The 25,709-nt window shown below is 44.3% G+C and overlaps 2 protein-coding genes across 2 annotated transcripts in view; one reads left to right on the top strand and one right to left on the bottom strand.

Annotated features, from left to right (window-relative positions):
- Positions 1–918: 918 nt before the first annotated feature.
- Positions 919–3,426, bottom strand: LOC311488856 (uncharacterized protein). The gene is made up of 3 exons (XM_084545714.1): positions 2,669–3,426; positions 2,455–2,575; positions 919–2,039 (listed from the first exon to the last, which is right to left on the bottom strand). Exons 1-3 carry the CDS (start codon positions 2,733–2,735, stop codon positions 1,049–1,051), a joined length of 1,179 nt encoding a protein of 392 aa, XP_084401840.1. The 5' UTR covers positions 2,736–3,426; the 3' UTR covers positions 919–1,048.
- Positions 3,427–18,875: 15,449 nt separating this feature from the next.
- The window catches only part of LOC311489625 (ephrin type-A receptor 3-like), a gene marked incomplete at its 5' end in the record, with an annotated part of 87,560 nt that continues 80,726 nt past the window's right edge, over positions 18,876–25,709 (top strand). The window contains one exon of the mRNA XM_084546787.1: positions 18,876–18,996. Coding sequence (XP_084402913.1) covers positions 18,876–18,996 — 121 coding nt within the window. The remainder of the gene's footprint in view (positions 18,997–25,709) is intronic.

Here is a 25,709-nt window from a genome sequence, read left to right as displayed (position 1 = left end):
AAATCAGAAGTCATTCAGCCCCTAGTACGTAGAGACTTGGCATCTTCCAGCATCTTTACACAGACAGAGTGCCTATTCATTTGAACAATCCAAATTTTTGCTGTGACCTATTTTCAAATTGACTTTTCCCCTTATACAAACAGCGGCCTTCAACCCTCTTTCACTGTGGCGGTGTCAGAAACCTGACAGACAGACACCTTATCTGAAAATCTCTAAAGGTAAGAGAGACACAGTGTCAAGTTACACAAACCCTTACACTACTGCCTTGATAGGACAGGCACGTTCAGACTGAACGGTGTAGTTCATAATTTGTTTGGCATGAAGTCTGGTGCGGGACCACTGAAGACAACAGCTTGACAGAGTACGTTTAGCTTTAGTTGTGTGGACCAAGCTCATTCATGTGGTCAAACAAAGAAGAGTGGTTAAAACCAGTCTTAACTGCATCTTCAGAGTATCACCTTGCTTCTGACCTTCAGCGGTGGACCGAAGAATCTCTAAACAGATTCTTTTACAGTAAGTATCGCTGGCACTGAACCGAAGTGTTCCCACTTAAGTCGGGTTCTCTGTCTTTCTGAGCAATCAAGGCTTGATGTTGCCTCTTAGAAAAAAGAAGCCCTTCCTGTGCGCGCCCCCCCCCCCCCCAACCACACCCCTATAACCATGGCAATTAGTCACTGCAGCCACACGGTGGGGAGAGGAAACTATGAGTTCCGTTTCACGAGTAAAAAATGTACCCTTAGTAACCAGACCATTGCTGTGTTTATAGGTCTGTTTGTGTAGTTGACACTGTTTCGTGTGCATTTATCTTGTTTGTTATCATTGTCTATGTCTATGCTGCTTTTCTTCCTACAGAGTGACTAAAAACCACAGTCAAATGTCAGAATACTTGGTCAACAAAGCAAAAACACAATATTACTTGCAGAAAAATAATTTATTTACAACTTACAGCAGAAAGCTTCAAATATTGCTCTTTTTGTCTTAGGGTATACATATTTATAACAAGGTATGGTCAAAATATAGTTAAAGCCATATTGTAGATATATATTTTTTATACATTTATAAGTTTGTAGCTGCAGCAGGACAAACATTTTCTTATTTCTTGTATGGTTCTACAGGGGCGTCTCCTTTTTCCCATCCTCCTCCTCCTGATTCTCCTGATCTCCTTCCTCAGCCACCTCTTCCCAAATCGTTTATTTGGGTTTCTTTTTTTTGATGCCGTGGATGAAGCTGGTGTCGTGCCACTTGTTGATGCCGCTTCAGTCAGCCCATTTTCTGATGCCGTGGACGGTGTTGGTGTCGTGCCACTTGTTGATTCATTTTCAATCATTCCATTTTCTGATGCTGTGGACGGTGTTGGTGTCGTGCCACTTGTTGATTCATTTTCAATCATTCCATTTTCTGATGCTATGGACGGTGTTGGCGTCGTTCCACTTGTGGGTGCTTCTTCATTTTTTGATGCCGTGGACGAAGCTGGTGTTGTGCCACTTGTTGACTCTTTTTCTTTCATTCCATTTTCTGATGCCCTGGATGGTGCTGGCGTTGTGCCACTTGTGGATGCTTCTTCATTTTTTGCTGCCGTGGATGGTGCCGGTGTCATGTCACTGGTGGATGCTTCTTCATTTTCTGATGTTGTGGACAGTGCTGGTGTCATGTCACTTGTGGATCCTTCTTCATTTTTTGATGCCGTGGATGGTGCCGGTGTCATGCCACTTGTGGATCCTTCTTCATTTTTTAATGCCGTGGATGGTGCTGGTGTCGTGCCACTTGTGGATGCTTCTTCATTTTCTGATGTTGTGGACAGTGCTGGTGTCATGCCACTTGTGGATGCTCCATCATTCAGTCCATTTTTTGATCCCGTGGATAGTGCTGGTGTCATGTCTCTTGTTGATGCTTCTTCATATTTTGATTCCGTGGACGGTGCTGTTGTCATGCTACTTGTTGTTGTTTCTTTGCCCCTTCTGTCCACCTCCCAAATTGCCTTTTTTACCCAGGGATCCTCTGGGTTCGAGCAAACTCTCCTTCTATGAACCGTCAGAAACCTGCAATTGATATTGAGCTGTTAATATCAATGTAATGCAGTTTTAACATTGTCTCTACTTAAGTCGGGTTCAGTTAAGTTACAACAAAATCATTTCTCCTCACTTCCCTCTAATGGTATCTAGCTGTGAAGATAGTTGGTTCAGATTTTGAAATATTCTACCTCATTATGTAGAAAATTAGCACCCTACAGCATCTTTATACAGACATGGTTCTTGTTCATCTTAACAATCCACATTTTTGCCTCAATTATCAGCTCCACCTGATAATTGTTGATCATTTTGAGATTTTTTGGGGGGGAAACCAAAACTGTTTGCATGACTAGTTATCACTAGGCAGAAAATTAAATTTAACTAGGTAATATAATTTGGTAGTTGAGATATGGCCTTATATGTTGTAGTGTGAAAGAGAACTTACACTACTGCCTTGGTGGTACAGGGGCTTTCAGACTGAATGGTGTAACTCTTAATTTGTTTGGGATGAAGTACGGTGCTGGACCACTGGAGACAACAGCTTGTCATGGTTGCCTGGGCTGAAACTGTTCACACAAAGAGAAAGAAAGAGTAAGTACCATTCATTTTACAGTGATAAACATTAAGACCATAAACTTCGACTCTTTTGCAGTACTTACTTGTGTTGACCAAACTCATCCACATGGTTAAACAGAGAAGAGTAGCTAAAACCAGGCTGAACTGCATCTTCACAGTTTCACTTTGCTTATGTCCTTCAGAGGTCCAGCGGAGAATCTTTCAAAGTTAGTTCTTCTGTGTATATCAGTGTCGCACCGCTTGCTTGCGCATATATCGGAGAACTGACCCAGCGTAGCCTTGTTCATATGGTAGAGGTGCCTTGTGCGTTCACTGCTCTACTCACTAGCGATGTTGTTTCTGTCTCTCTGAACATGCAAGGTTAGATCCCACCTCTTATAGAATAGAAGCCCTTCCGGCGCTCACCCACTTCAGCTCTGTCATTAAGGAGGAGAGTCATTGCGACCACACGGTGGGGAGGGGAAACAATGAGTTTAATTTCACAAGTTGAAAGATGACGAACTGTTCATTTACCACAGGCCTGCCCACATCTACAACAGCAGCATCACTGAAAAGTACAAACACTTTCCCCTGCACTCACTATGAAAGCCACAAGTTGCTTCGACTTTAAAGGACGATTTGAAAAGTTTGTACAAAAAAGAAAAAAGCATTGGATTTAATCTTAAATTAAATCGGGACATGGGGAAGTTCTCACAATAAATCAGTGAAGATGAATGACACGCAGCTCTGATACACGCTTATCAGAAACATCAGTGCCAGTTTTATCTCTGTACTTTCATCCGGTTGTGATGCACGCACACACATCAGTGCAACATTCTCAACAAAGCTCTGTTTAATGGCCCTACACACGGTGCACCTACAAGCAGTTGATATTCTTTTCAGCTCTTTCTCTTGTTTGACTGGATGACTGATCGACTCACAAGCATGAAATCTCCAGTTGAACTTTAATATTTAATCAGATTTACGGATCATGCGGAGACAAAGAAAATCTGCGCTCATCACATCAGTGTTTGCATGAGTGATCAAACAGTGGTCAGACTTTTATTAGAACATTACTAAGAGCTGAACTTAAGTAATTTCCAGTACAGTTATGCTAAACCTCAACCTAAAAGTATCATCTTCTTACTTGTAATTTGGATATGTTGAGGGTTTGTAATGACAACGCTGTGAGAAGAGTTATTTTTTACTGAACACGTGAAAAGGCATCGCCACGTGCCACTACATCAAAACAAAAGCAAAGCCTTTCAGCAACATGCTTTTGTTTTACTTTCAGAATAGGTAACCTGTGGAGTTGTGAATGACCTTTGATGAAAGAGATCGTTGATGGAGACAAGACAGTCGAAAAGCACATACAGGAAAGAGTGGGCCTACTGTATTCAGGAAGCGGCACGTGTCAATCCTCCAGTTTTATACCAGCGGTTACCCAATCACTCAGGCAAACGCGCAATGTAATGGGCTCGAGTTAAAGTTTGAAAGAAAAAAAGAAGAGGATGGACTACGTGAAAAGAAAACCTAAAATGGATTGTGAATGAATTACATGGAAGAGGCGGAGGTGACCAAAAGAGAGATACACAACAGCACAAAGAGGACGCTTTGAAGTCCATTCAAGAAAATGTTGAGATACAACAGGTGTGAATCAGAGAAGAAGAGGCCCTGATGCACGTCAGCCAGCACATCGTTACACCAGCTCCACAAGGACGGCACAAACATACATCTGACTGGCCGTCCACCTGGAAGCAGAGTGTTGGTTTTATGCCCTTGACTGCTCTATACAACAATAGCAAATCCCAAGCCACACAAACGGCTGCCGCCCCAAATGTCTACTCATTAAAAATCTGTGAAATCTAGACTGCTTTCACTGAACCACAAAAAGCCGCACACATACGAAAACACAAATCCCTATAAAGCATGCAGGCGCACGTGCAAGCAAACGCACAAACACACATAATGAGCAGCGTATGTGCCGATCTACTCCCACATACACACACATTTCTCCACACTCAATATCCCAGATTCATCATTATCGTCCCTGTGGCAACCTGTTTGTCAGAGGAGAAATGCCTCGCTGGATTATTCATTCCTCTCTTATTCATTAGTTGTTGTCCTGGGCTGCAGCCAGGGCCCGCTGGTTGGCTGACAGCGTAGCTGATAGGAATTAGTCTCCTGATAAAAGCAAGAGAGTGGAACGTAGCGTCGCAGGAAATTACAATCAATACTGGCTCTCATATCCTCATCCGATATCGACCGCAAATGGGAATGAGAAGCACATTGTCGAGCCTCCTCTGCATCGAGGTGGGGCCATGTTTAAGAACTTATTTACATACGGGCCCACCAGCTGTTTTAAAAATAACTATTGTCTCACTAAAACCCCACTCATCACTGTATAGAGAATACGTGAGAAAAGGAATGAAGCTACCAAACCCCTCTCCCCCAAACCACTACTTTCTCATCACACTGTATGCATTTACACCTACCCGTGCATGAGTCATAAGCACCAAGATCGTGGCTGTGTCCTCTGCGTGCTCTCCTGTGAAAGTTTGCTAGCACATACAGGCCTTGTCAAATGAGGCAGAGGATAATGTTTTCTGATATGAAATATATCAATGGCTGGTGCACAGCTCAAAGCACCTACAGGCGAAGACACAGCGTGAGTGGCATATTGCAAATGAGACCAGTAATTGAAGGAGCATCTCATCAGATGGATATATTTGGCTGTAGCTGCTCTCTCTGTTTCATAAAGAATCCCCTCCAGACAGATCAAGGTTTAATTTTATCCTTTATCCCACACCGAGGAAATTCATCGATTCATTCAGGGAGATAAAGATGTGTAAAAAAAAAAAAAAAAAAAGAAGAAAAAAATCTTTTGTGGAATAGTTTTGATCAGACAGAAGTCTCCTTTCTGTTCATCTCAAGATCATCTCAAGTAAAAAAAAAATAAAAAAAAAAGTCTGAAAACTTCCACAAAGGCCAGATGTGTGGTAACAAAGAGCCATATGTCTGGGCTTGAGTCTGAAAGATGTTGGCGCCTCAGTGTGACAAGCAGAACGGCTGTCTGGGGATGGACTGCTTTAAAGTGCGGTGCACTCTGGGTCATTCTTAGAGCCAGACAAGTGTTGGGAAGAGCAGAGATGTTTTTGATATGTAACAGTGGAGCCATACACACCGATCGATACACCGACCTTTCTCAGACTGATTGCATGATGTTCTGCTTTGCCCCCAGCACCAGCACCCACCAGAGGTCCATCAACCATCAACCATTGTTATTCTCCGGTCCAAATGTGTATGGCCAGTTCTCGTCTTGACTTTTATCTTACCTCAGGACTTATATTGTGTTACACTCTTTTCATTTTATCTCTGTCTTCACATACACACACACACTTCTTGAGCAAAGTTATAAAAAAAAATAAACAAAGATATGAATAAAACCAGAGAGAGGTTGATCCTCAGCAAATGAGGGTCTCTGACCTATTCCTCTGGGCCTGTATAGATGGACATTGTATATTTCTGTTCAATAGCGGACCAGAGGATGAACAGAATTCCCACTTGGAGTTGAAATGTCATTTACTTTGCAATTAATATTTCAATTAACGAAGTAATCCCCAATTCATTTCCTGAAACCGGTGAAGTTGAAATGAAACTGACCTCATGCCCCGGTATCAATCTCTCCACTATTGACCTCTTCACATAAAGCTTCAATTGTGGATCAACCGTCCATTTAGAGAAAGCGTCAATAATCGACTTAAACTGGGGGCCATATTACCATAGACATTAGCATAGACATTGCTCTCGTGGCTCTGAGGTGATTTGAATGTCTGTGAGAGTGACTGACCCGCCCCGAGCCTCCGACTCACGGTCCAGGGGACGCAGGAGCGCAAAGTCTAATCAATAAGCGCTTTAATTATAGCGGCCCTCGGCCCGCAGTTCTTCACGGTTGGAAGACGTGCAATGCCACAGCTGATCCACCAAGATCATTTCAGCTGGAGTGGGTTTTCACCGCTTCAGTAACCTGTCACTTTAGGCCAATGCTATTATAGACAGCAAATTGTCCACTCGTCTCCGTAGATTTGGTAAAATGGGCCCATTAGTACGGAGGAGAGGCTGCGCGTTCTTCTGCCGTGTTACTGTTTCGTGTTGTTAAGGAGGATTACAGTTTTACTTTCTTTTGTAAAATGCCCAGCAGCAATAAGTAACAAAACAATATGTGGTGCACGGATTATTTAAACTTTATTAGGTTAGGTTTATATAGGATGTTAGGATTTTTGTAATTTTTAGGGACCTAAAGCACAAAATCAGCTGAGGCAGGCTCTGCATTAAGTTTCGATTCAGTTAAATTATGAAGGATCCAAGTGTCAAATTCTAGTTTTAATACCTTCATCAATGCAGTTTGTCCTCACAAATTTGAAACAACAACCTACAATGTAAGTGAGTTTGCTGTCTAAAAAGTCAGCAAACATGAAGCCTTATGTTCAGATATATCTTTATTCTCTTCGATCTTAATCTTGACTACATGTTGAGTAGAAATCCCCTCTTCAGCCAAAGGTGAGAAGACACCAGAGACCTTATACTGCACGTGCACGGCTGTATCTGACTGGCACAGAACATTTTTTTTTTTTTCTTAAAAAGGTCAACGTGAACTTATCTCAGTATCCACATCAGTATTTTTTCTCTTTCTTTTTTCCGTTTTGCACTCATATAGCAAACACATGAGATGAGAAAGAAACTAAGGAGCTGAGTTATGGACCATCGTGAATGGAGGCTACAGCTTATTTACTGAAATCGAACTGGAGACAGCACAGTCTGCAATCATCATCATCATCTTCTGATGATTTTTTCCTCTTGTGAAGCATCTCCTCTTCTATCTAAACGGCTGCTGCACACAGTAACCTACCCCTCTGATCCTCTTCCTTTACGGACCTTCACCCTGGTGCACTAGATGGCGCACTTTCCCTGCAGTGAGTAAACAGGAGCCTGACAGGCTCTGAGAGAGTCATCCAAATTTAGCCCGGTAGTCTACAGTGGCAAAGATACAACCGCTGCAACCCCTGGGCTATAGCTGACATTATTCTGCTCTTCATGGTGATACAGTGAATTGTGAGGCCAAGAAGATAAAATGTCAGTTGGTCCAGAATAATTTAGACTTCCCATTTGAGACATTGCAGTGCAAACACACAGGCTGCTGCCTTGAGTCTGTGCTTTAAAAAAGTGTCTAAGAATCAGTTGATGAATTGACTGATGGATTTTTGTGTCTGCTCGACTGTGATTTGTCTCCCTTGGGCAGTGGCGTTTCAGATGAGGCTGTGCTTGAGATACATTATTAGAGGAGGATCAAAGAACTCAAGCCCCTTTTAGACCACCAAAGCCCATTCATAACTCACTGTTGCAAGATCTCCCCCTCTCTTGGTCTTGCTCTTTATTTGTCTGCTTTGATGATACAACTCATTCAGGCCATATCTCAGCCTCTTCGGCTTCTTTATGTCTTTCAGCTAGGGTGCGCTAGCTCTCTGTCTGTCAGACACATGTCTCATGATTGCCCTTTTCATCCTCCCCACCACCACTTTTTTGTCTTTCTGCCCACGTAGACCTCCAAACCTTCTTCCTACAGGCCTCTCTTCCCCCTGCGACACCCTGCCATTTGTTCCTCTGTTGGGTTAAGCAGGGTCATATTAAAGATTTAATCCCTCCGTATGGGTGTGTGTGTGTGCACGAGAAAGCCTGCTACCTCCTGCTTGAGCTAGATTATTCCAAGTTCCTGACCTCTGGGTGGTGAGAGGGGCCTATGTTTGGAAACACAGGCACTTGTCTTTGTCTCTTGAGCCCAGCGGGGGAGCTCTGCCAGGGGCCTCTCTTGTCAGGCGAGTCCAAGGATGCACTCGGCCCGCTCTGGAGCTGCCGGTCCGTCCTCTGATCCTCGCCACCGCCGTCTTAATATTAATATGCCGTGAACAAGCAGACAGCTGGTCGAGCAGGCAAATGCTCCCTGGACACACGCTAAGGCACACACACAAAACACACAAAGCAACAGGATGAGTTTGGCTTGCAAGCAAAAACATTGATCCCGAGTCCCCTCGCTGTGAGTCAATCTGGCCCCAATAGCCATTCAAGTGTATCTGCTTGATCTGATGTTTCCCGATAAGAGAAATTCCTCCCGGGGTATGTGTGTGTGTGTGGGTGAGCGTGTGTGTGTGTGTACGAGATATTGATTTCTGAGTGACATGGCAGTATAGATCCCAAGCAGCTGCTAAGAGTTTAAATGAGGCCTAAAGCATATCATTAAATCTCTATGATAATGTCAAAGGATGCACCAGTTTCTCTTTTGTTATTCTCTAGACCAAAGTAAACTTGTGACTGTTGGTAAATGGTCCTGTATTTATGTAGCACTTCCCTGCCTATTGGGACTCAAAGCGCTACAGTCACAGTGTTTAGTAATTGTAACACTGTAAATGTATCTAAATAAGAGGTTAGAGGTTAGGATGCTTTTCTGATCACTCGGTATAAAGGCCTCAATCTGCTGAGGCTTAGATCACTCTGACCTCTGTGTCACTTTCACACTGACCTCTGTGTCACTTTCACACACAAACTAAATTCACAATCTCTCCTCAGAGCTCTTACAAGTTCCCCGGTGGTTTGTGGTACTTTTTCTTGCGCATATCATTAAAACCACTTTTTTCTGCTTTGTTTTTCCTCTTAATTAATGTTCCAAAAGGCTGACGTCACCAATGGCGCGAATGGAAATCTGTGTGCTCGTTATAAGGACGGCTCAAACTGCGAAAACAGATAAAATAACCGTGCCGATGAAGGCATGAGCGACGCTGCGTGTGGTCAAACAGAAACTGCTTGTTGTCTTTCGCCAGTCCCCCAGTGTTATCAACATAAATTGTTGAAGCACTTTTCGGAAAGTGCCTGATAAATTGTTTAACCCAGTGTTTTATCCTTCCATTTTATTAAGCACCATTAGCTGTTAAACCTGTCCTATGACATGTAAATACTGTATGTGGACCCATTTTCATGACAGTCCCTCTGACACACAGAAGATATTTCTCTCAGATTTCAGATGTCAGGCCGAAGCAAAGCGATGTATTGAGAGTGCAATACTGCCATCCATAGCATGACAAAGAACATGCAGGTTTTTAGTATTTTTCTCTCTGTGACACATTATCTATTGGGTAACCTACATTTTAAGGCTAATTTAACCTTATAAGATGGAGAACAACTGTTAGCTTGCAAGAGCTAAGTGATGAGAAGAAGGGAGGGCGGCATGCAACAAATGTACTCGACCGTGACACCATCACACTCCTGTTTTAGTACTTCAAAAAACCATGGCCGTCCAAAATCTTTTTGGTTTTGCAGGTTTTCAAAATGCCATTTGAGCATTCACAGAAAACCTTCAAAATCACGAATGTACGGTACACGAGTTCATTTTCATTGGGTGGTCTAAGATGATATCTCTGTACTGATGCAGAATGTTAGCAGTGAAAAACGACCTTGTTCTTCACACACCTCTGCGTGACTGTAGTAATTCCAGAGAAAACATTCAAGGCCATAATAGCGCTGCATTCACAGAGGGCTGAATTTTCTTACTTCATTCACTCTGACTATTCAGAGCACATTTCTATACAAATTTATACTAAGGTACTTACACCCATGCACATACAGTATGTAAGGCTATCTGTGTGAGGACATTCATTGGCATAATGCATTCCCTGCACCCCTAACCTTAACTACAACTAAGTGCCTAACCCATAACCTAATCTTAACCATAACCTTATAGTTACCTTTACCCAAAAACCACATCTTAAACCTCAAACATCCTTGTACAGAAGTGAGCATCGGCCAAAATGTGCTAACTTTGTACAAATGCCCTCATGGTGTAAACCTCTTATGGTCCTCAGAAAAATAGCAATACAAGAAAACGCCCTCACACACACACACACTCAAACTTTTGTTTCTATCTTTGAAAGGACTTTCCATTCACATAATGCATTCCCTAGCCCCTTTCTCTAACTGTAACCTAATTGTAACCTTTAGCTCCTGTTAAGACTTAAGGTAAGACAGCAATGGCAACACTGGCCCTGCAATGTTAGTATTCTGCAAGAGTTTGGCCCCCATAACTTAATTAAATCAAGAACACACACACTTCCAGATGGCAGAGGTGCTGTGGTTATGAGCTGTGTTACCGCAGGTAATGCGATCACGGCGCAGACAGAATGATGTGTTTATATCATCAAGAGTGAGACAGGATGCAGGGAGGATAAAGAGCGGCAAAGGGGAGGAGAGGACAAACACGCTGTTAAAAAGTGGTGGAAGGATTTGGTAAAGCGGTAGCAGACGAGATGAGGTGAGAGGTTGCAGAGGGAAAAGAGGAATGCATACAGGAGGAGGTACGGACAGCTAGAAAGAAAGACAATGAATGATAAATGATGAGAAAGGAAGGAGAAGACAGACAAGAGGAGGGAGTCTCCCTGTCAATCAGATTATGAACCAGTCATTTGACAGAGAATTGCTTTGACCTGAAACCTGGCGGATCACATTCGCTCCTACACACATATACAGATGCACTCAGGGCCGTTTCCACACAACTGCATGGAGATAAATGTGTCTCACTCGCATCCAGTCTGGGTGTTAAGTGCACCATATTAGGGCGTATCAGCATTCATGTATGGGCTCCGTGTCTGTGTGTGTGTCTGAGTGTAAGTAAGTGAATGAGTAATGAGTGAGTGATGGATGGACGATAATGCACATTTGCCCTCTCTCACGAGGGCTCGAAGCGCTTAGATGTCTAGCCTGGCTCACACATGCACTCGCACCAAATTGTGTTTGATAAGACAGCATTCTCAACTTATTCATCTTACACCACACATGAATCTTTTCCTGCTGCTCTCCCTTTTTATGTTGTCCTTCCGCAACATTTATCTCCTTCTATAGTCCTTTATCTTGAACCTCTGGGTTTCTCTGTCTCTCTATCTGTCTGTCTCACCCTTGCAGTCTGCTTCTTAGTAATGGAGCTAATTTGTTTAGCACACAGAGAGTGTCTGTCCATTAGTGAGGGCCTGTCCGTGCCGAGGGAGATGGTGACAAATCACACTAACGTGTATCTGCTCTGTGTGCCTTATTATAGCTCTGTGAGTGAAGGAAAGGTAAAAGAATCCACGCTTCCCTAGAAAGTGTCTATTTACAGTTGAGAAAGAAATTTAATGTACGTGAAAGGGTATCTGCAGCTCTTAGCCACTCGGAGCTTATCATTTCAGTCTGGAACATATGTTTCCTGGCCAGCAGACTTTCTCCACACCTGCATGTCACTTTACTGAATTGAGCACAGCAGGAAATAGGACCGCCTCTGTGCCACCTGTAAATGTAATAACACTGGGTAGCCTTCCACTCATGCTACTAAGGGCTATTAAATGGACAAAAGGGACTTAATGCAGCTTTTATACGTGAAGGACACCATGCTGCTAAGTGTATTTTTTTGTAATCTTCAGCATTTAGTTCTACCTTGTTTGTGGTCAGTCCTTTTTTCCATGATGGGCACTGCTTTAATACTATTATTTTGATATATCTGAGTTTTGTTTGGTTAAAAATCTGTATGTATAAAATAGGAGCTGTAACTGAAGCGTCCTATATATCACAATTTGGAATACAAGCAACGCAAAGTATATATAAAGAATTTGTTCCCTGCATTTAAGTGATCCATTTAGAGAAGTGGGCAGCCATACAAAGCACCTGGAGAACATTTTAGGGGCCTGGTACCCTGTTCAAAGCTCCTCCCCCTGCTCACTAATGTAGAGGGAATTTGAATGAGTGACTCTCATAGTTGGACTCAGGTTTCCTGTAATTTAAGTTTGTTGTACTGCAGTCTTTTTACATCAACATCTATGTAAATCTTAATCAGAAAACCCACACACCAGTGCCACAGACTAGTTGTGGGACTGGTGCGGATGTTTTGTCATGGCGTAGCAGGAAACGCACGCACCTAACTTCATAGCATTTAAAATAACTAGTCGCAGGTTCTGTGCATGCTGGATCATTGACTAATACACCACTAGTGTTTCTAACATTTGTTCTGTATGTGCGTACCCTGCTGTGAGACGTGAAAACATCTCACAGTGTAAATATCTGTGAAGTGTGAGCTCATTTGGAGTTTCTTTTGGGAAAACAGCAGATTTGACAGCACATATTTGAATGATAAAAGTAGAAATATCTGAGATGTAACTAAACATCTAACATCTAAAAATAAGACAGCTCTGCTCTGTACAGGTAAAGCACTTTGCCTCGAATCACATACTTCCACACACAGTCGCTGCTTTGAGTGTATGTCTGCACACAGACAAATATGTTGACATGCATGAAAATACGTGCTTGGAAGGTGCATTCATAATGGTCAGTACACAGCTGAGTGTGAAATGATGGATACATTTCACTCTCACTGGTCTCCATCTTGCCAACTTATTTGAAGGGGAGGGGCTCCCGACCAGTTTTCAAACTTGTGACATCTAAGGTCGGAGACCATACAAACGATGAGTCATACACACTCACCTGGTGTCCTGACTTTATAAAAAGTATACCTACTCTGTCAGCTGTTGTAGTGTTTATCAGCTGAGTTTATCACAGTGATGATTTGGTACTGCAAACCGAGCTGGCATTAGCTCAGGAGATCACCAGGTCAAATGTTACAATCATCATTTCCAGTGAGTGCACAACTTGCCACGTGTCATTTGATACGAGATTTTCAGGTTGAAATCCATGCACCATGCAAGTGAGCTAAGTACACAGAGAACTGTTTGATAGTGTGCTAACGGACGTTGAGACGCAGTGAGTTTGTACACCGTTTTGTTTCATGGGAACCTAATATACTATTGAGATTGAATAGAAGAAAATGTGTTGCTGATTGAACAGCTTCTCCGTGGGGCCACTAACAGAAACAATGAGTGTTAAAACAATTTACGGTTTATTTTTATTTACCCTCATATTCCCTGTTTTACTGATGACTGCATAGGTTGAGTTGAGGACTGCACACATGGCAGAGTATGATCAGAAACACAGATAACATCCTGCACGTCCTGGTCAAAACCAGGATGAGGGCGTACTGCAAAACAAACAACAGCCATACATCAAACCACTGATCATTACAAAGATACGCATGCCCATGTTTGCACTGACAAGACTAGAAACCTGATGACAGCAGCTCTGACTGATCCATATGTGCGACAGTGAGGTCTAAATCCCTGTTCATATTCTGCTTGATCTCAGCCACTCCATTGCTATGAGGCAATAAGCAAGCAAGAAATGACTGAGCTCTGAGTTGGGCAACTCTCCATCGTCTCGCTGCCAACAGGCTGTCACTGGTTGGGCATGCTCCAATCCGTCATGATGACTCCATCCTTCCTTTTATCCATCTATTTCTCTCCATTTTAACGCCTTTGATATTGTATTGGCTAATGTGAAAAACATAAACGTCCCAACTTTCTCCCATCTGTTCGTATCACATTCAGACAGCTCTGTGGGGAACATAAACCCATTCAGAGGAAATAATGTTCGCAAATGACCTTATTCTGAGTCGAAATGTTATTCAAATTGTTGTTCACCTCTCCTCCACTGCATGAATCTGCATGTTTTCTCATCATTGGCTAATAGGTCAGCTCCAGTGGGAATGTGATACAGGAAGACAAGGTTGGTTTTCATTGATTGTTAAATCATTCCTCTGTTTGAGAAGGACACGATTGAGATGGTAAGACACTGACTGCTCTTCCCCAGCAGACTTACAGTAAATACCCTTTCTCTCGGCTCAGCTATATGCCAGACAACATTCACTTTGCCTACGAGTCAGCAGTTACTCTGTGTGTGTGCGTTTGTGTGTGTGTGTGAATCCTCTCCAGCAACCAGAGAAAATCAGGTGCACAAAAACAGCCCGGATGAGAAGACGCTTGGAACAGTGTGAATATCCTCCTCTCTCAGCCTTTCTGTTTGTCTGTCTGATTGTTTGTTTACTTGCCTCTCTGTCTGCATAGCTGGCGTCGGTCTCGAGGAGACCCTCCTTCTCTTTCCTGGTCGCTTTTTGTGGGAAGAGCTGGCAGACACCAGCAGATTTTGCTCCCTGAATAGATGTTTTTATCTCTTTCTCCCTCCTTCTGTCCCACAGTCTCATCCTCCCTCTATCTCTCTGACTGAATGGCTGTCTGGAATGAGTAAAAGCAATTTTTGGGGGCTACAGAGACCAGATGTTGAGATATTTTGGTATGAACCAGAGTAAAGATCACCCTGGCTGTATTGGTGTTAACGCCTAGGCTACTCTGCACTGTAATTAACAACTATGCTTGCAATATCAAAGTATATATTTATGGAGATTGGTTTGTTCTTGCAGATAGGGGCCTCGAGCCCAACGGAGTGGGGGATGCTTAAGGGGCTCTCGGCTCGCGTATGCAACTGCGACAGGCAGACAGACGGGGGCAGGGAGGGCTTTGTGCACCAGCCCTTTCCCACACTCCCTTTCACCTTTTGTTGTATGGCAGCACCAGGACTCTCTGACATGACGAATCGCTCTGCCTGCTTAACTGAGATGGTGACGGCAGGAAAGTAAGAGCGGAGTGAAGAGGAGGGATGTGTGTGTATGTACATTTGTGTGTGTCCTTTAATCTTGGTACCTGAAGCTGCCTCTGCTTTCCATCCCCCCCCGTCCTGCAATTCTCTGCTAGTTTGTCACCGGTCTGGAGCAGAAAACTTGCTCAAGTGCTTCAAGCGCTAGATGAGCAGATTCCTCAGTGAGCCAGACTCAGCCACACACACTAACGCACATGCTCATATGCACACACATGCCTCTGCCCGAATGCCAGCACCAAGCTGTTGCCCATAAAGCGTTCGGGATGTCACAATAGAGACATTACCACATGAGTGAGTGGCTTTGAATAGGACTAAGGGTGTGTGTGTGTATATAGAGTGTGGTGACTGAGGGGGGAGTTCCTGGCAAGGCAGACGACCCTGTCATCACCTCTGCCCCTTGTCAAACAAGCGATCGCCGCCAATGGCACATGCATGCAAGACACACTTGCGCACACTCCTGCTGGGATGCCTGGTGTGCTTATCCAAGTTTGTAACTGCGCACTGTTTTTTTTTTTCAAGAGAAGTTCTGACTATGAACATGTGTATATTTGTTTGTAAGTGAACAACAAAGAGAAATAAGTTGGCTGGTGAGCAGACCACTACAGAGAATGGTTGACCCAGCCAGGCCGAGCTGGGTGAGGGGTGAGAATCTAGAGGTCAGAAGAGGTGGAAAAACAAATGAAAGAAGGAATCCTTTCAAAATAAATTAAAGCCGACTGATAAATCAGCACTTCCTTGTGGAAATAAATGTGGAAGCGCAGTCAGGAAAGCGAACAATGCCAGAAGACAGAGGCAGATGCAGACAGGGGTTAAAGGCATAAGGAAACACATGACAAATTTCAAACGTCTGTTAGGCTACTGTTGCTCAGCTGCGTCGCTGGGTTGCCGCTACATGTGTTTGTGTTTGTGTGTATGTAGCCTTGAAATGTCATTATGCAAAACTAGACTCTTCCACGAGGCTTGCAGGATGTGTGTGTGCGTTTGTTCGGGTGCGTGCATGTGTGTGGTAGAGGGATTGACAAGGGTTTAAGGGGCCGTGTCACTCCGCCGCTGCCGGAATGCATGACAGCAATGTTTTGTCAGTGCATGGATGAATGCAGCGTCATGGCAGCAGAAGAAGAAGGAGAAGAAGGAGAATGTGGAAGGAGTGAGTGGAAGGAGGAGAAGAAAAAAAAGGAGTAGTATTTTTTTCTTTTCCGCACACTCAACGAGGAAATTAGGTCATCCAAGTAAAGCCATTGCAGGGAACAAATCATCATCATAATTGGACCCTTAACAAATGTGTGGAGGTGGCTGCTTTACACACACACACACGCAGAAACACAAAAGCCGAAACACAATTCTGCGGCTACACACATGGCCGGGAGGGGGTAAAGCAGAATTTCAGCATAAATCAGGGTATGTTTGACAGTTTTATAGTCTTTCAGGAGCCTCATTTGAGACAGGAGCGTGATAGACGAACGTTACTCGTGGCAAATATAATTGTGGTCGTGCTCCTTCCATAAATCATGGCGTGGTTACATCACATTTCCCCAGTGGCTGCGGGGGGAAAAAATCCCAGCGCTCCAGGTGACCTATAGGATCTCTTTACACATGCTTTGGTTGCTCTCAAAAGGCATTCACGGCAAATTAGATGTTAAATGGGCTTCGATTTCAGCCAAGTTTCATGGAGCCAAAATATGCGCTCAAATATTTTAATGAAGTGAAGAGTTTGACATTCCGGGGAACACTTGGCTAAAGGTTAGATAAGATTTATACCATTCACATGTCAGTGGCTGCAGTATGGCCAGTTAGCTTAGCATACGGCCAGAAAACAGAGCTAAGCCGGCTCGATCCACCAACCAGAACCTAGCCAGGCTATCCAATTTCTTTCTGGTCTTTATCTAAAGCTAAGCTAACCAATTATACAATTATGCTATACCCTGGTGAACTGCTGCTGGTTTTCAGAGAAGCCTCATGTATTTTTATTTATATTCCGTCAATGACCATGAACCTCCATGCACACGCTCCCAAGAGGTGAAAAGTCCCTGTATAACCGTGGCTATTCCAGTCAGGGGGCAGAGGTTTCGCCACACAACCTCTGTCAGTGTTAAAGAAGTGGAAGACTGAAAGGTTGACCTTGCACACCCTCTTCCTCACACATTTCACATGACAAGCAGCACACATTATTTATTCATGTTTAAAGACAGAGCCTGCTGTAGACATACCGACACTCGCTAACACAGGCCACACATACATGTAATATAAGCTGAATAAATCTCCATAAAGAGTCGGACTGAAAATCTGCTGTGCATGTCAGCGTCGTCTGCCGCTGTTAGCATCCGGAGGAGCCATATCAACAACCGGGCGAAGACGGAGCGAGACAGCCCGGTCAGCCTGAGCTAATACAGTAATTGCCATGTGCCCTGTCACTTATCAAAATAACTGACAGTGTTTTCTACAGTGATGTGGAAGTGTTTATCTTGGAGCTACGCACTGTGGATTCCAACAGCTGGATCAGTAATGAGATGGCTGGCTTTGTTGTGGTTTGTTGTACCATGCAGTGTGGCTCTGGGTTTCCACCCTGAAATGACTGTCTTAGTTGGATGTTCTACTATTATTTTATATTGGCATAAAATAAATTCATATCCATGACGTGCAAAATTCATGGTTTTGCTGAAGGTCATTGTTAAATTGCTTCAGACTTTTTGGGGATTGCACTCCTCTTGACTGGAATATAAAACTAGCCCGATCTCAAATTCTTTCATTTATAGAAATGACATAGCCAAACATACTGGTGGTTTATGCTTCGGCATCAGTTTGATGCCGTAGCCTGACGTGCACCTCCCCAGAAATGTAACTATGCATTGCGTCGATGCAGAGCGCCAGAGCTGTGACTGGTCCGCTTGAGAGTAGCGTGTTTCCGTTTAGTATCTCCTGCTGCTTCTCCATCTCCACAATTTTCGAATTGATTGTTTTGGATCCATAAAGACGGAACACACCGAGGAATGGTTAACTGAGGAGGTTCGGAGATACAAACATTTGTATGACTCGCATTCGGCGAAATTTAGGTCAAGGTGTCAGTCCCCGACCCGACACAGTGACCACTAGTGCTTGGGTGGCGTTTTTACAGAGTCAGCCTGGCCAGGCACAAGTATTTGGCTCGCACCGACGTAGGCTACGTGCGTAGGTTACGCCGTCTAGTCCAACAGAGGTATAAACCACACTTTATTTTTGTTAAATAAGGCCACTTTTCTTTTGTTGTTGTTTTTAAATAAAATGGTCTACAAAGTTAGAATTACAGAATGAGAACCATCTAATCTAGTAACAAGTTTGGTTTTGCTGTGACCTCCTATTATATTTGTTGCTCGCTGATCTCGGTGACACAGCTTTAAAACAAGATTTGTGAGACCTAAAGTAAGTTTTTATCTCTGTGACATGATGTATTTAAAAGTCAACATCGGGCTAAACCAGTGAATCAGTTTATCTTGTGCATATTTTCTCCTCCACAGGCCTCCACATCACCCCCAAAGCCAGGCGGCTGATTGACAGGACTTGGCTGAGTGAGGACCCTCCTTCCCGGCGTCTCCTCCTCTCCCTCTCTCTCTCCTCTCCTCTCCTCTCCTCTGCTCCCTCTCTCTCTCTCCTCAATCGCAAGGCTGCGCTCACCGACTCGACACCGCCGACAGGGATGCAGCGAGGACGCAGCGCAGCCTGAAAATGGCACCACCACCACCACGCGTCCTGTGGATCTATCCATCCCTTTCCCTCCTTTCCGCCCTGCTTCTTTTTCACGCGTTACCGCCGTGCCGAGCCTTACGGAATTACCCGGAGAATGAAGGTGGGTGCCCTGGCGGGTTTGCGTGAACGCTGAGTGGAGTGAGTTGGATGACTTGATTGCGCGCTGTGTCGGCGGCGGATAGGGGCGCCCCGTCACGCGGTTCCACTTGCCGGGGAAAGGAGCGGGGAGCGCAGCGGCGGAGCTTCCCGTTAAGTGCTCGGGCTTGGTTATGAATCATGCATAAAGAAAAAGCGGAGGGGGACAGAAAAAAAAAAAAAGAAAAAGAGAGAGAAAAAAAAGAGAGTTCGTCACGTTTTTCTTTCCCCAGCATACTGACATTAAATTTGTATGACATATATACACAGAGGCAACCCTGTCATGCTTAAGACGGGGAGGGCTGATGTCGACGTTTCACTTTGTGACACCGAGAAAGCCCTTTCACTATTTTATCAACCGGTTTGCTATTTTTCTTGCGTGAAAGTAGTCTAACTTATAATGATTATGCCAAAACAACATTGATATATCTGTCATAATCCCTCTTAATTATAGATATCCTCATAATTACACCCTGATAAATGCTGTTTTTCCCTGATGTGGACTACAGCCTATTCCCTCGGTCTGCAAATGAGGAGCAGCAATTACATTAAATTTGTCACACGCTGCTGCTGAGCCTCTCTCAGTTATTGTATTAACATCGATGCTCAGCCTGAAATTAGCCAATGCATTCACTCACTAACTACTCCTGACTGCTGAAACATGGGAGCGGGCCTGTTTAATGGAAAGTTGAACTCCCACTAAATGGAGAGCAGAAAAGTTATATTGGAAATAATTAGTTTATGGGGCATGTTGAGAGGCATTTGAACCAAACTAAACTGGAGGAGAATGTGGGTTTTGTTTGTTTTGCTCGCTCACTGGCTGTCAGACAGTCTGACTGGAAATGATGCAGCTGTGATTTCATTGTCATTCCGTTAATAATTTGATTTGCCGTTCCCCGAAAGCTGCAGTTAGCTCCACAAAGCTTGCCTTTCGTTGATATTTTTGTCCCTTGGTCACTATCGCAGGCGTGTGTGCACTGACTTCAACTCCAGGCTTACATGGGATAGATTAAACACACAAATGACTCATATCGCGCACGGTCGCACAGTGACAGGCCTCACCGAGGTCCAGTGTGACCTCCTGTCTCTGGGAGACTTAACGGTACAAGCCGTGTGTACATACATCGTGTTGAATGTATGTCACAGCCCGGTGGAGTTCACACAGAACAAAGGCTCAGGAGGAACGACAGTCAGCGAGACCGAGGAGAGGAGAGAGGAGAGGAGAGAGTGGAGGAGGAGGAGGAGTGTTTTAACAGCAGGAGACAATGCATGCGAGGGAGACACTAACACTCTGCTGAAATATTCACTGAAATGAGCACGAATGATGAAACCAACTGGAAGCCAACGGAAACTCCTGTTGATTTAGATAAACTCACAGAGACGTGCGAGCATGTTTGTGCGTGGATCATGTTCAACATGAGAAATATTGTCAGGCGACTGACAGGTCCGAGGAGTTTCCATTACCATTAGACTCTTTTTGAGTAACGTGCCAGGCAGCGCCTTCATCTGTGTGACTCATTTGGTCTTTCATCCTCTGGTCAGTTCCTGCTGTTTCAGTCTATTGGCCTAATTGGCACCTCTAAGCTCATTCCCTAACGCGTGTGTGTGTGTGTGTGGAGAGTGTACATGGAGAGTGTGTGTGTGCCCAAATGGGAGAGTAATCCAATGAAGCCATTTTTGTCAGCCACTCTATGCTCTGCTCTTACCTTTTGGCCTGCCAGTTTCCCTGCTGCGACCGCATGCTTAGCTGAGGGATTGCACTTCTCTGTGCCAGTGTGTGTGTGTGTGTGTGTGTGTGCCTATAAGTGTGCGCATTCTCCACCCACGCATCTCGGTAGTGGTGTTATTCCAGGAAATCCTCCCTCTGAGTCTGTCTAGTCGCGGGGCTGTCATAAAAAGAGAGATACAGCTCTCAAGGCTCAATTAAGAACACAGACCCTTTGATAGAGATGACGGCGTTTCGCAGGAAATAGTGTTAAGCTGTCAACAAGTTTGGTTCGCTACCCGGGGTATCGATCTGCTCTAAAATTGTTTGGCATACGCGTTTTTGAGAACAGAGCACTACGGCAGATTTGACAGAATTGCTCGAAACTGTTGCTACAGTTGCACCTGCGCGGAGGATAACAAAGTGAAAATTGGCTCATTCATAAGTTGCGAGGAAACGAGTGAGACGATTCTCTGAAGGTCTTTGTTATCAAGAGTAAAGGGAGGAAGAGGACTGGAGGAGTTTTGGTGTGCCAGCAGAGGGAGCCCAACACACTCTCTGTCTGGACCCTGAGGGCATACTGATGTAACAGCAGGGTGGATGCTCTCAGGTCTCCCCACTCGCTGCCCTCATCCCTGCTTCACTTTCTATCTATACGCTTTCTAACACAGTGGGACAATGTGTTTCTTTTTTTAAGTTGTTTCCGTGCACCTACTTATACTTTTTTTTTAAACCACATCCCCCGTGTGCAGAATCATGCTGGGGAAAGGAGCAGACTATCACACCTTTCTATTTCTGTGTCTTCCCCACATCTCTAAATTTACCTCCTCAATCCTGGAAAATACAGAGCAATCCCACGCTTCCTTCCACCGCGGCCGCGTGTTGATTAGAGCACGCTAATAGACGCAAATGAGTGATTTGATTCCGAATTCTGGCTTCGTTCCCCCGCGGAAATTGATATCCAGCTGAATTAATGCGCGGAAAGGGTGAGGAACAACATTGTGGCGGGAAAAAAAAAGTGACTCAACTGTGGTTTATGGCACAGTCTCGGAGGTTTATGGTAATGCAGCGCACTTGAAGCTTTTCATTGAATTGGCCTCAGGGTGCTGGCGGAAATTGCTGGATCGCTTCTTAAGGTTAACATGAGGGCGAGCAGTTAGTGCACAGGCAAGCATATGTAAAGCATGCCCTCTACTCTACACACACACACGAACACATTATGATTCGCACAAGATCCTGACTGTGGTATAATGTTGGGTCAAAGGTCTCATCTGGTTTAATTGCTTTAATCTATAATGGCTGCTTGTAGTTATCGGCAAAGCCATACCTCAGGATGTGTGTGTGTGTGCGTGTGAGTCCAAGAGATTGCTTTGCTCCCATGTAACAACCGTGACCTTGGACAGAAGAGGATATAGATCTCCGCTCTCATCAGAGAGTAGCAGAACACCCTCCTGTTTTCCTTTTCCACCTGCACTCCGATCTCTATTTAATCCCCTTCTTTTGTATCTGCCCTTCTGTGTTTTCTATCACCTTCCCTTGTTGCCTCCATCTCTTCCACCTTTGTTGTTTTTTTACATTTATCGTCCTCGTCTCTTCCCTCTCTCTTTCACTGACCTCCAACATAATATTAAGACAAGAGCAGAGGGCCTCTGTACGCTCTTTGTAATGAGGTCGAGCTCCTATATTGCTTAACACGGCCCCACATGCAAGCGCAAATTGATGCATGCGGACAAATGCACACCCACATACAGTTATTCTATCTGAATGTACGGCTGGGGGGCAGTTTGGTGGTCTCGGTCCAGAGAATAGTGTCACATATTGCAGGGGCTGGCTGATGGATGGGGTTATAAATACAACTCAGTGACAGAGAATGATTCTGCTGTGAAGGCTTCACCTCATGGATTCACTGTGTGTGTGTGAGAAAGAGAGCGAGAGGGGGACGGAGAGAAAGCAGCACGGGGAAGGAGACTGAAATTATAAATAAAAGATAAATCCACGAGAGATAAATCTGAGAGACAAAACAGAAGTGATGAGGGGAGAAAAAAAAAAAGAAGAACAAAGGCACCTAATTCTATAGAAACTGAATAGCTCTCTGTGCTCCGTTGAGCAGAGCCTCCGTAACAGCGCCCACAGAGCCTTTGTGTTGTGTTTAATGGTAGTCAGCGGTTGCTAAATATGGTTTTCGTGTTCAGCGTCATCAATTTAAATGATTTTCTTTCTCCTTTTTCGGTGCTTTGAAGGTGGAGAGGTTAAAATTTGTATTTGGTTTCCTGCTGAGATTTAGATTAGAAGACTGACAGCGCTAATGTGTCCTAAATATAAAGCTAGAGCCAGAAACCAGTGAGGATAACACAAAAAAACGTCCAGCTCAACGTGTTATATGTGGTTTGTTTGATATGTGTGCACACTAAAGTTTGCAACTAACAGTTGCACGTATTAAACAAGATATATCATGTTCATTAATGACTAAAGAGGTGCAGCGCTTTCTATTTAACCCTCCTTCTATCTTGTATGCTATGTCGAAGGCTTATGGCATTTACTATGCAAACATGAGGGCGGTAGATGTGCTTAAACATCCACTAAATGCCAAACTATTCCTTTAAAGGCTCAGAAAAAAAAAAAAAAAAAAAACTAATAATGCTCTACTCACATTTCCACTGACTTCAGCAGAAGTCAAACTTAATGTGTCAGTCAAGCTGATCCTGCAGACTGTGCTGTTCTAAAAAGGGGATAAGGAAAGCATCTGGACGTGCGTGTGAATGCATGTGTGCAGCGCATACCTTCAGGTTTTAGTTTGTAATGTGAACAGATGTTTAGATTCTTACATGGCGCTGGTCTTGTTCTTTACGACTTTCCGCGCATTTTTAACCGAGCATATTATTTCAGTTCCCCACCCCGAGGAGGAGGAGGAGGAGGAGGAGCACGGGTGTGTGTTAACCAGCTACAAGTGAACTTGAACCGTTTTTAGGCTTGAATGATTCCTGGCGGATGTCGGGTTCATTAATGTCAAAGGAAGCCTTCCCTTCCCCACCACCTCCACCACCACCGCTACCATTTCCCCCTCCCCCCTCTGAACAACCCTTTAACCGCTGGTCAAATCACTGATCGCTGGGCCTTGACCACTGCAACATGTGCCTCTCTTCTTCCCCTTCTTTTCCTCTCGGCGCTCCTCCCCGCTCACACACATCACTCACCCTCGTGCTCCCTGCCCTGACCTTCGTTAGCTAAATAGAATTTGGCTGTTTCCTTACCTCCTCCTCCTCCTCCTCCTCCTCCCTCTCTCTCCTTTCTTTCTGTTTTCGTTGTTGTTTATCTCTGTGAAAGGCTGCATTATCCAGCTTGAATTTGGGTCAGCTAATAGAAATAGTATCTGTCACTGACCAGTGTCTTTTCTCTGCTGATGAGCAGCCGCCGAGTTGTTATGCGAGTTTCAGAAAACATCCGCGCTGGCAGCTTTAGATTTGATGGGCTTTAGACCGTACTGACACAGACACGCTGTATTCAACCATGCGAATACGTGAAGAGACCTTTGTTCAGGTTTTCTTGAAAAGCAACGTCCTCTAGAAATGAAATACTACTCAGAGCAGCACAGTTATAAGGAGCATGTCATTGAAGCGTTGCAGCAGAGGATAGTTAGTCGTACAAAGAGTCCAACTGTCCACCCACGTTTAATGTCGAGAAGTAGTTTCAGCTGCCTTAAATTGACCAAATCATTTTGAAATTCACTGGGGAACTATGGAGGTCTTTCCACCTTCATACATATCAGTTTGTCTTTAGTTATGCTTGTTCTATATCTCTGTCTACAAGACGCCGGTGGTCACTGAAGAGCAGAACGGTTTAGGTTGTGATTTAATGCGGCCGCCAAGGGCAGAGCGCCGACCGGTGTGTGTGTGTGTGTGTTGTTACAGATTACTGCCAGCATCAACCGTAGAGACCTGTCCGCGCACGCTTTTACCCGTCGCGCGATTTCCTATCCGTCTCCACCGCCGAGGCTCGCCCCTGAGATCCCAGGCCAATTTACCCTCCTGTGACCAACCACTGTGTGACAGCCGCACGCGCGTGTGTGTGTGTGCATGTGTTTGTGTGTTCCCTGCCCCATCAGGAGGGATGTCTTACGAACTAACAGAGCGCAAAAAAGGTCAAGACGGAGCCAACAAAGAGAAATATATATTTGAAAAGGGAACATTTCGAGACACTCTGCAGAATTAATTGTCCTATTAGGAACGTATTATTAGGAAAAACTATGCTATCACTGCTCGTTGTTTTTTATTCAGCTACCACTGGCTGTTACAGTTCACTTTTTTAAAATGAATGCTGGGATGAAGGCTACAGTGTGTGTGGTTTGTAGCTGTTTCTGAATTCTCAAGGCCTCAGGTGTGTGTGTGTGTGTGTGTGTGTGTGTGCGCGTCATTACGGTTGTGTGTTTGTTGCTCCCTGCCCTTGATGAGTTGTTGGCATACTGGTGGAAGAAGCTTATTAAAAAACAAGTGTCTGGATCTGACTGGGTGTCACAGTTCAACACCGTAAGCATTCAACCAGCCTGCGCAGACGAACCCAAACACACTCACAGACACGCACTCCAGAGCCTCTTCAAGCGACAAACTAGGGCAGTGCTCCTGTCATAGTCTGTCAGAATATCATCTTTTCTGTCCTGCTAGTGCTGCCAGTGTATGAAATTGCAGAGTAGACTAATGTGACTTCTGCTACACTAGAGGTACAAAAGTGCAAGCTCAACGAGCCACACTTCGTCACACACATGAATATTTTCACAAATATTTTTAGTACCATTTGCCTTAGGGGACTTTTTTTTCATATACGTTCCTCTTAAGAAGCACTTTACTAAAGTGGCTGCATTGAAAAAGATCCTCTGAACAATCATTACATTTTCTCCCATTTGAGACTCCCTTGCAGAAGACATCTTATAGTCATTAACGTTTTACTTGATGTTAGGATAGATTAGCACAGCGCGTATT

Source organism: Chelon labrosus (assembly GCF_963514085.1).
Source record: "Chelon labrosus genome assembly, chromosome: 6".
NCBI classification, from domain to species: domain Eukaryota; kingdom Metazoa; phylum Chordata; class Actinopteri; order Mugiliformes; family Mugilidae; genus Chelon; species Chelon labrosus.
The sequence above is the reverse complement of the archived record's forward strand: the minus strand, read 5'-3'. Positions and strand labels throughout refer to the sequence as shown.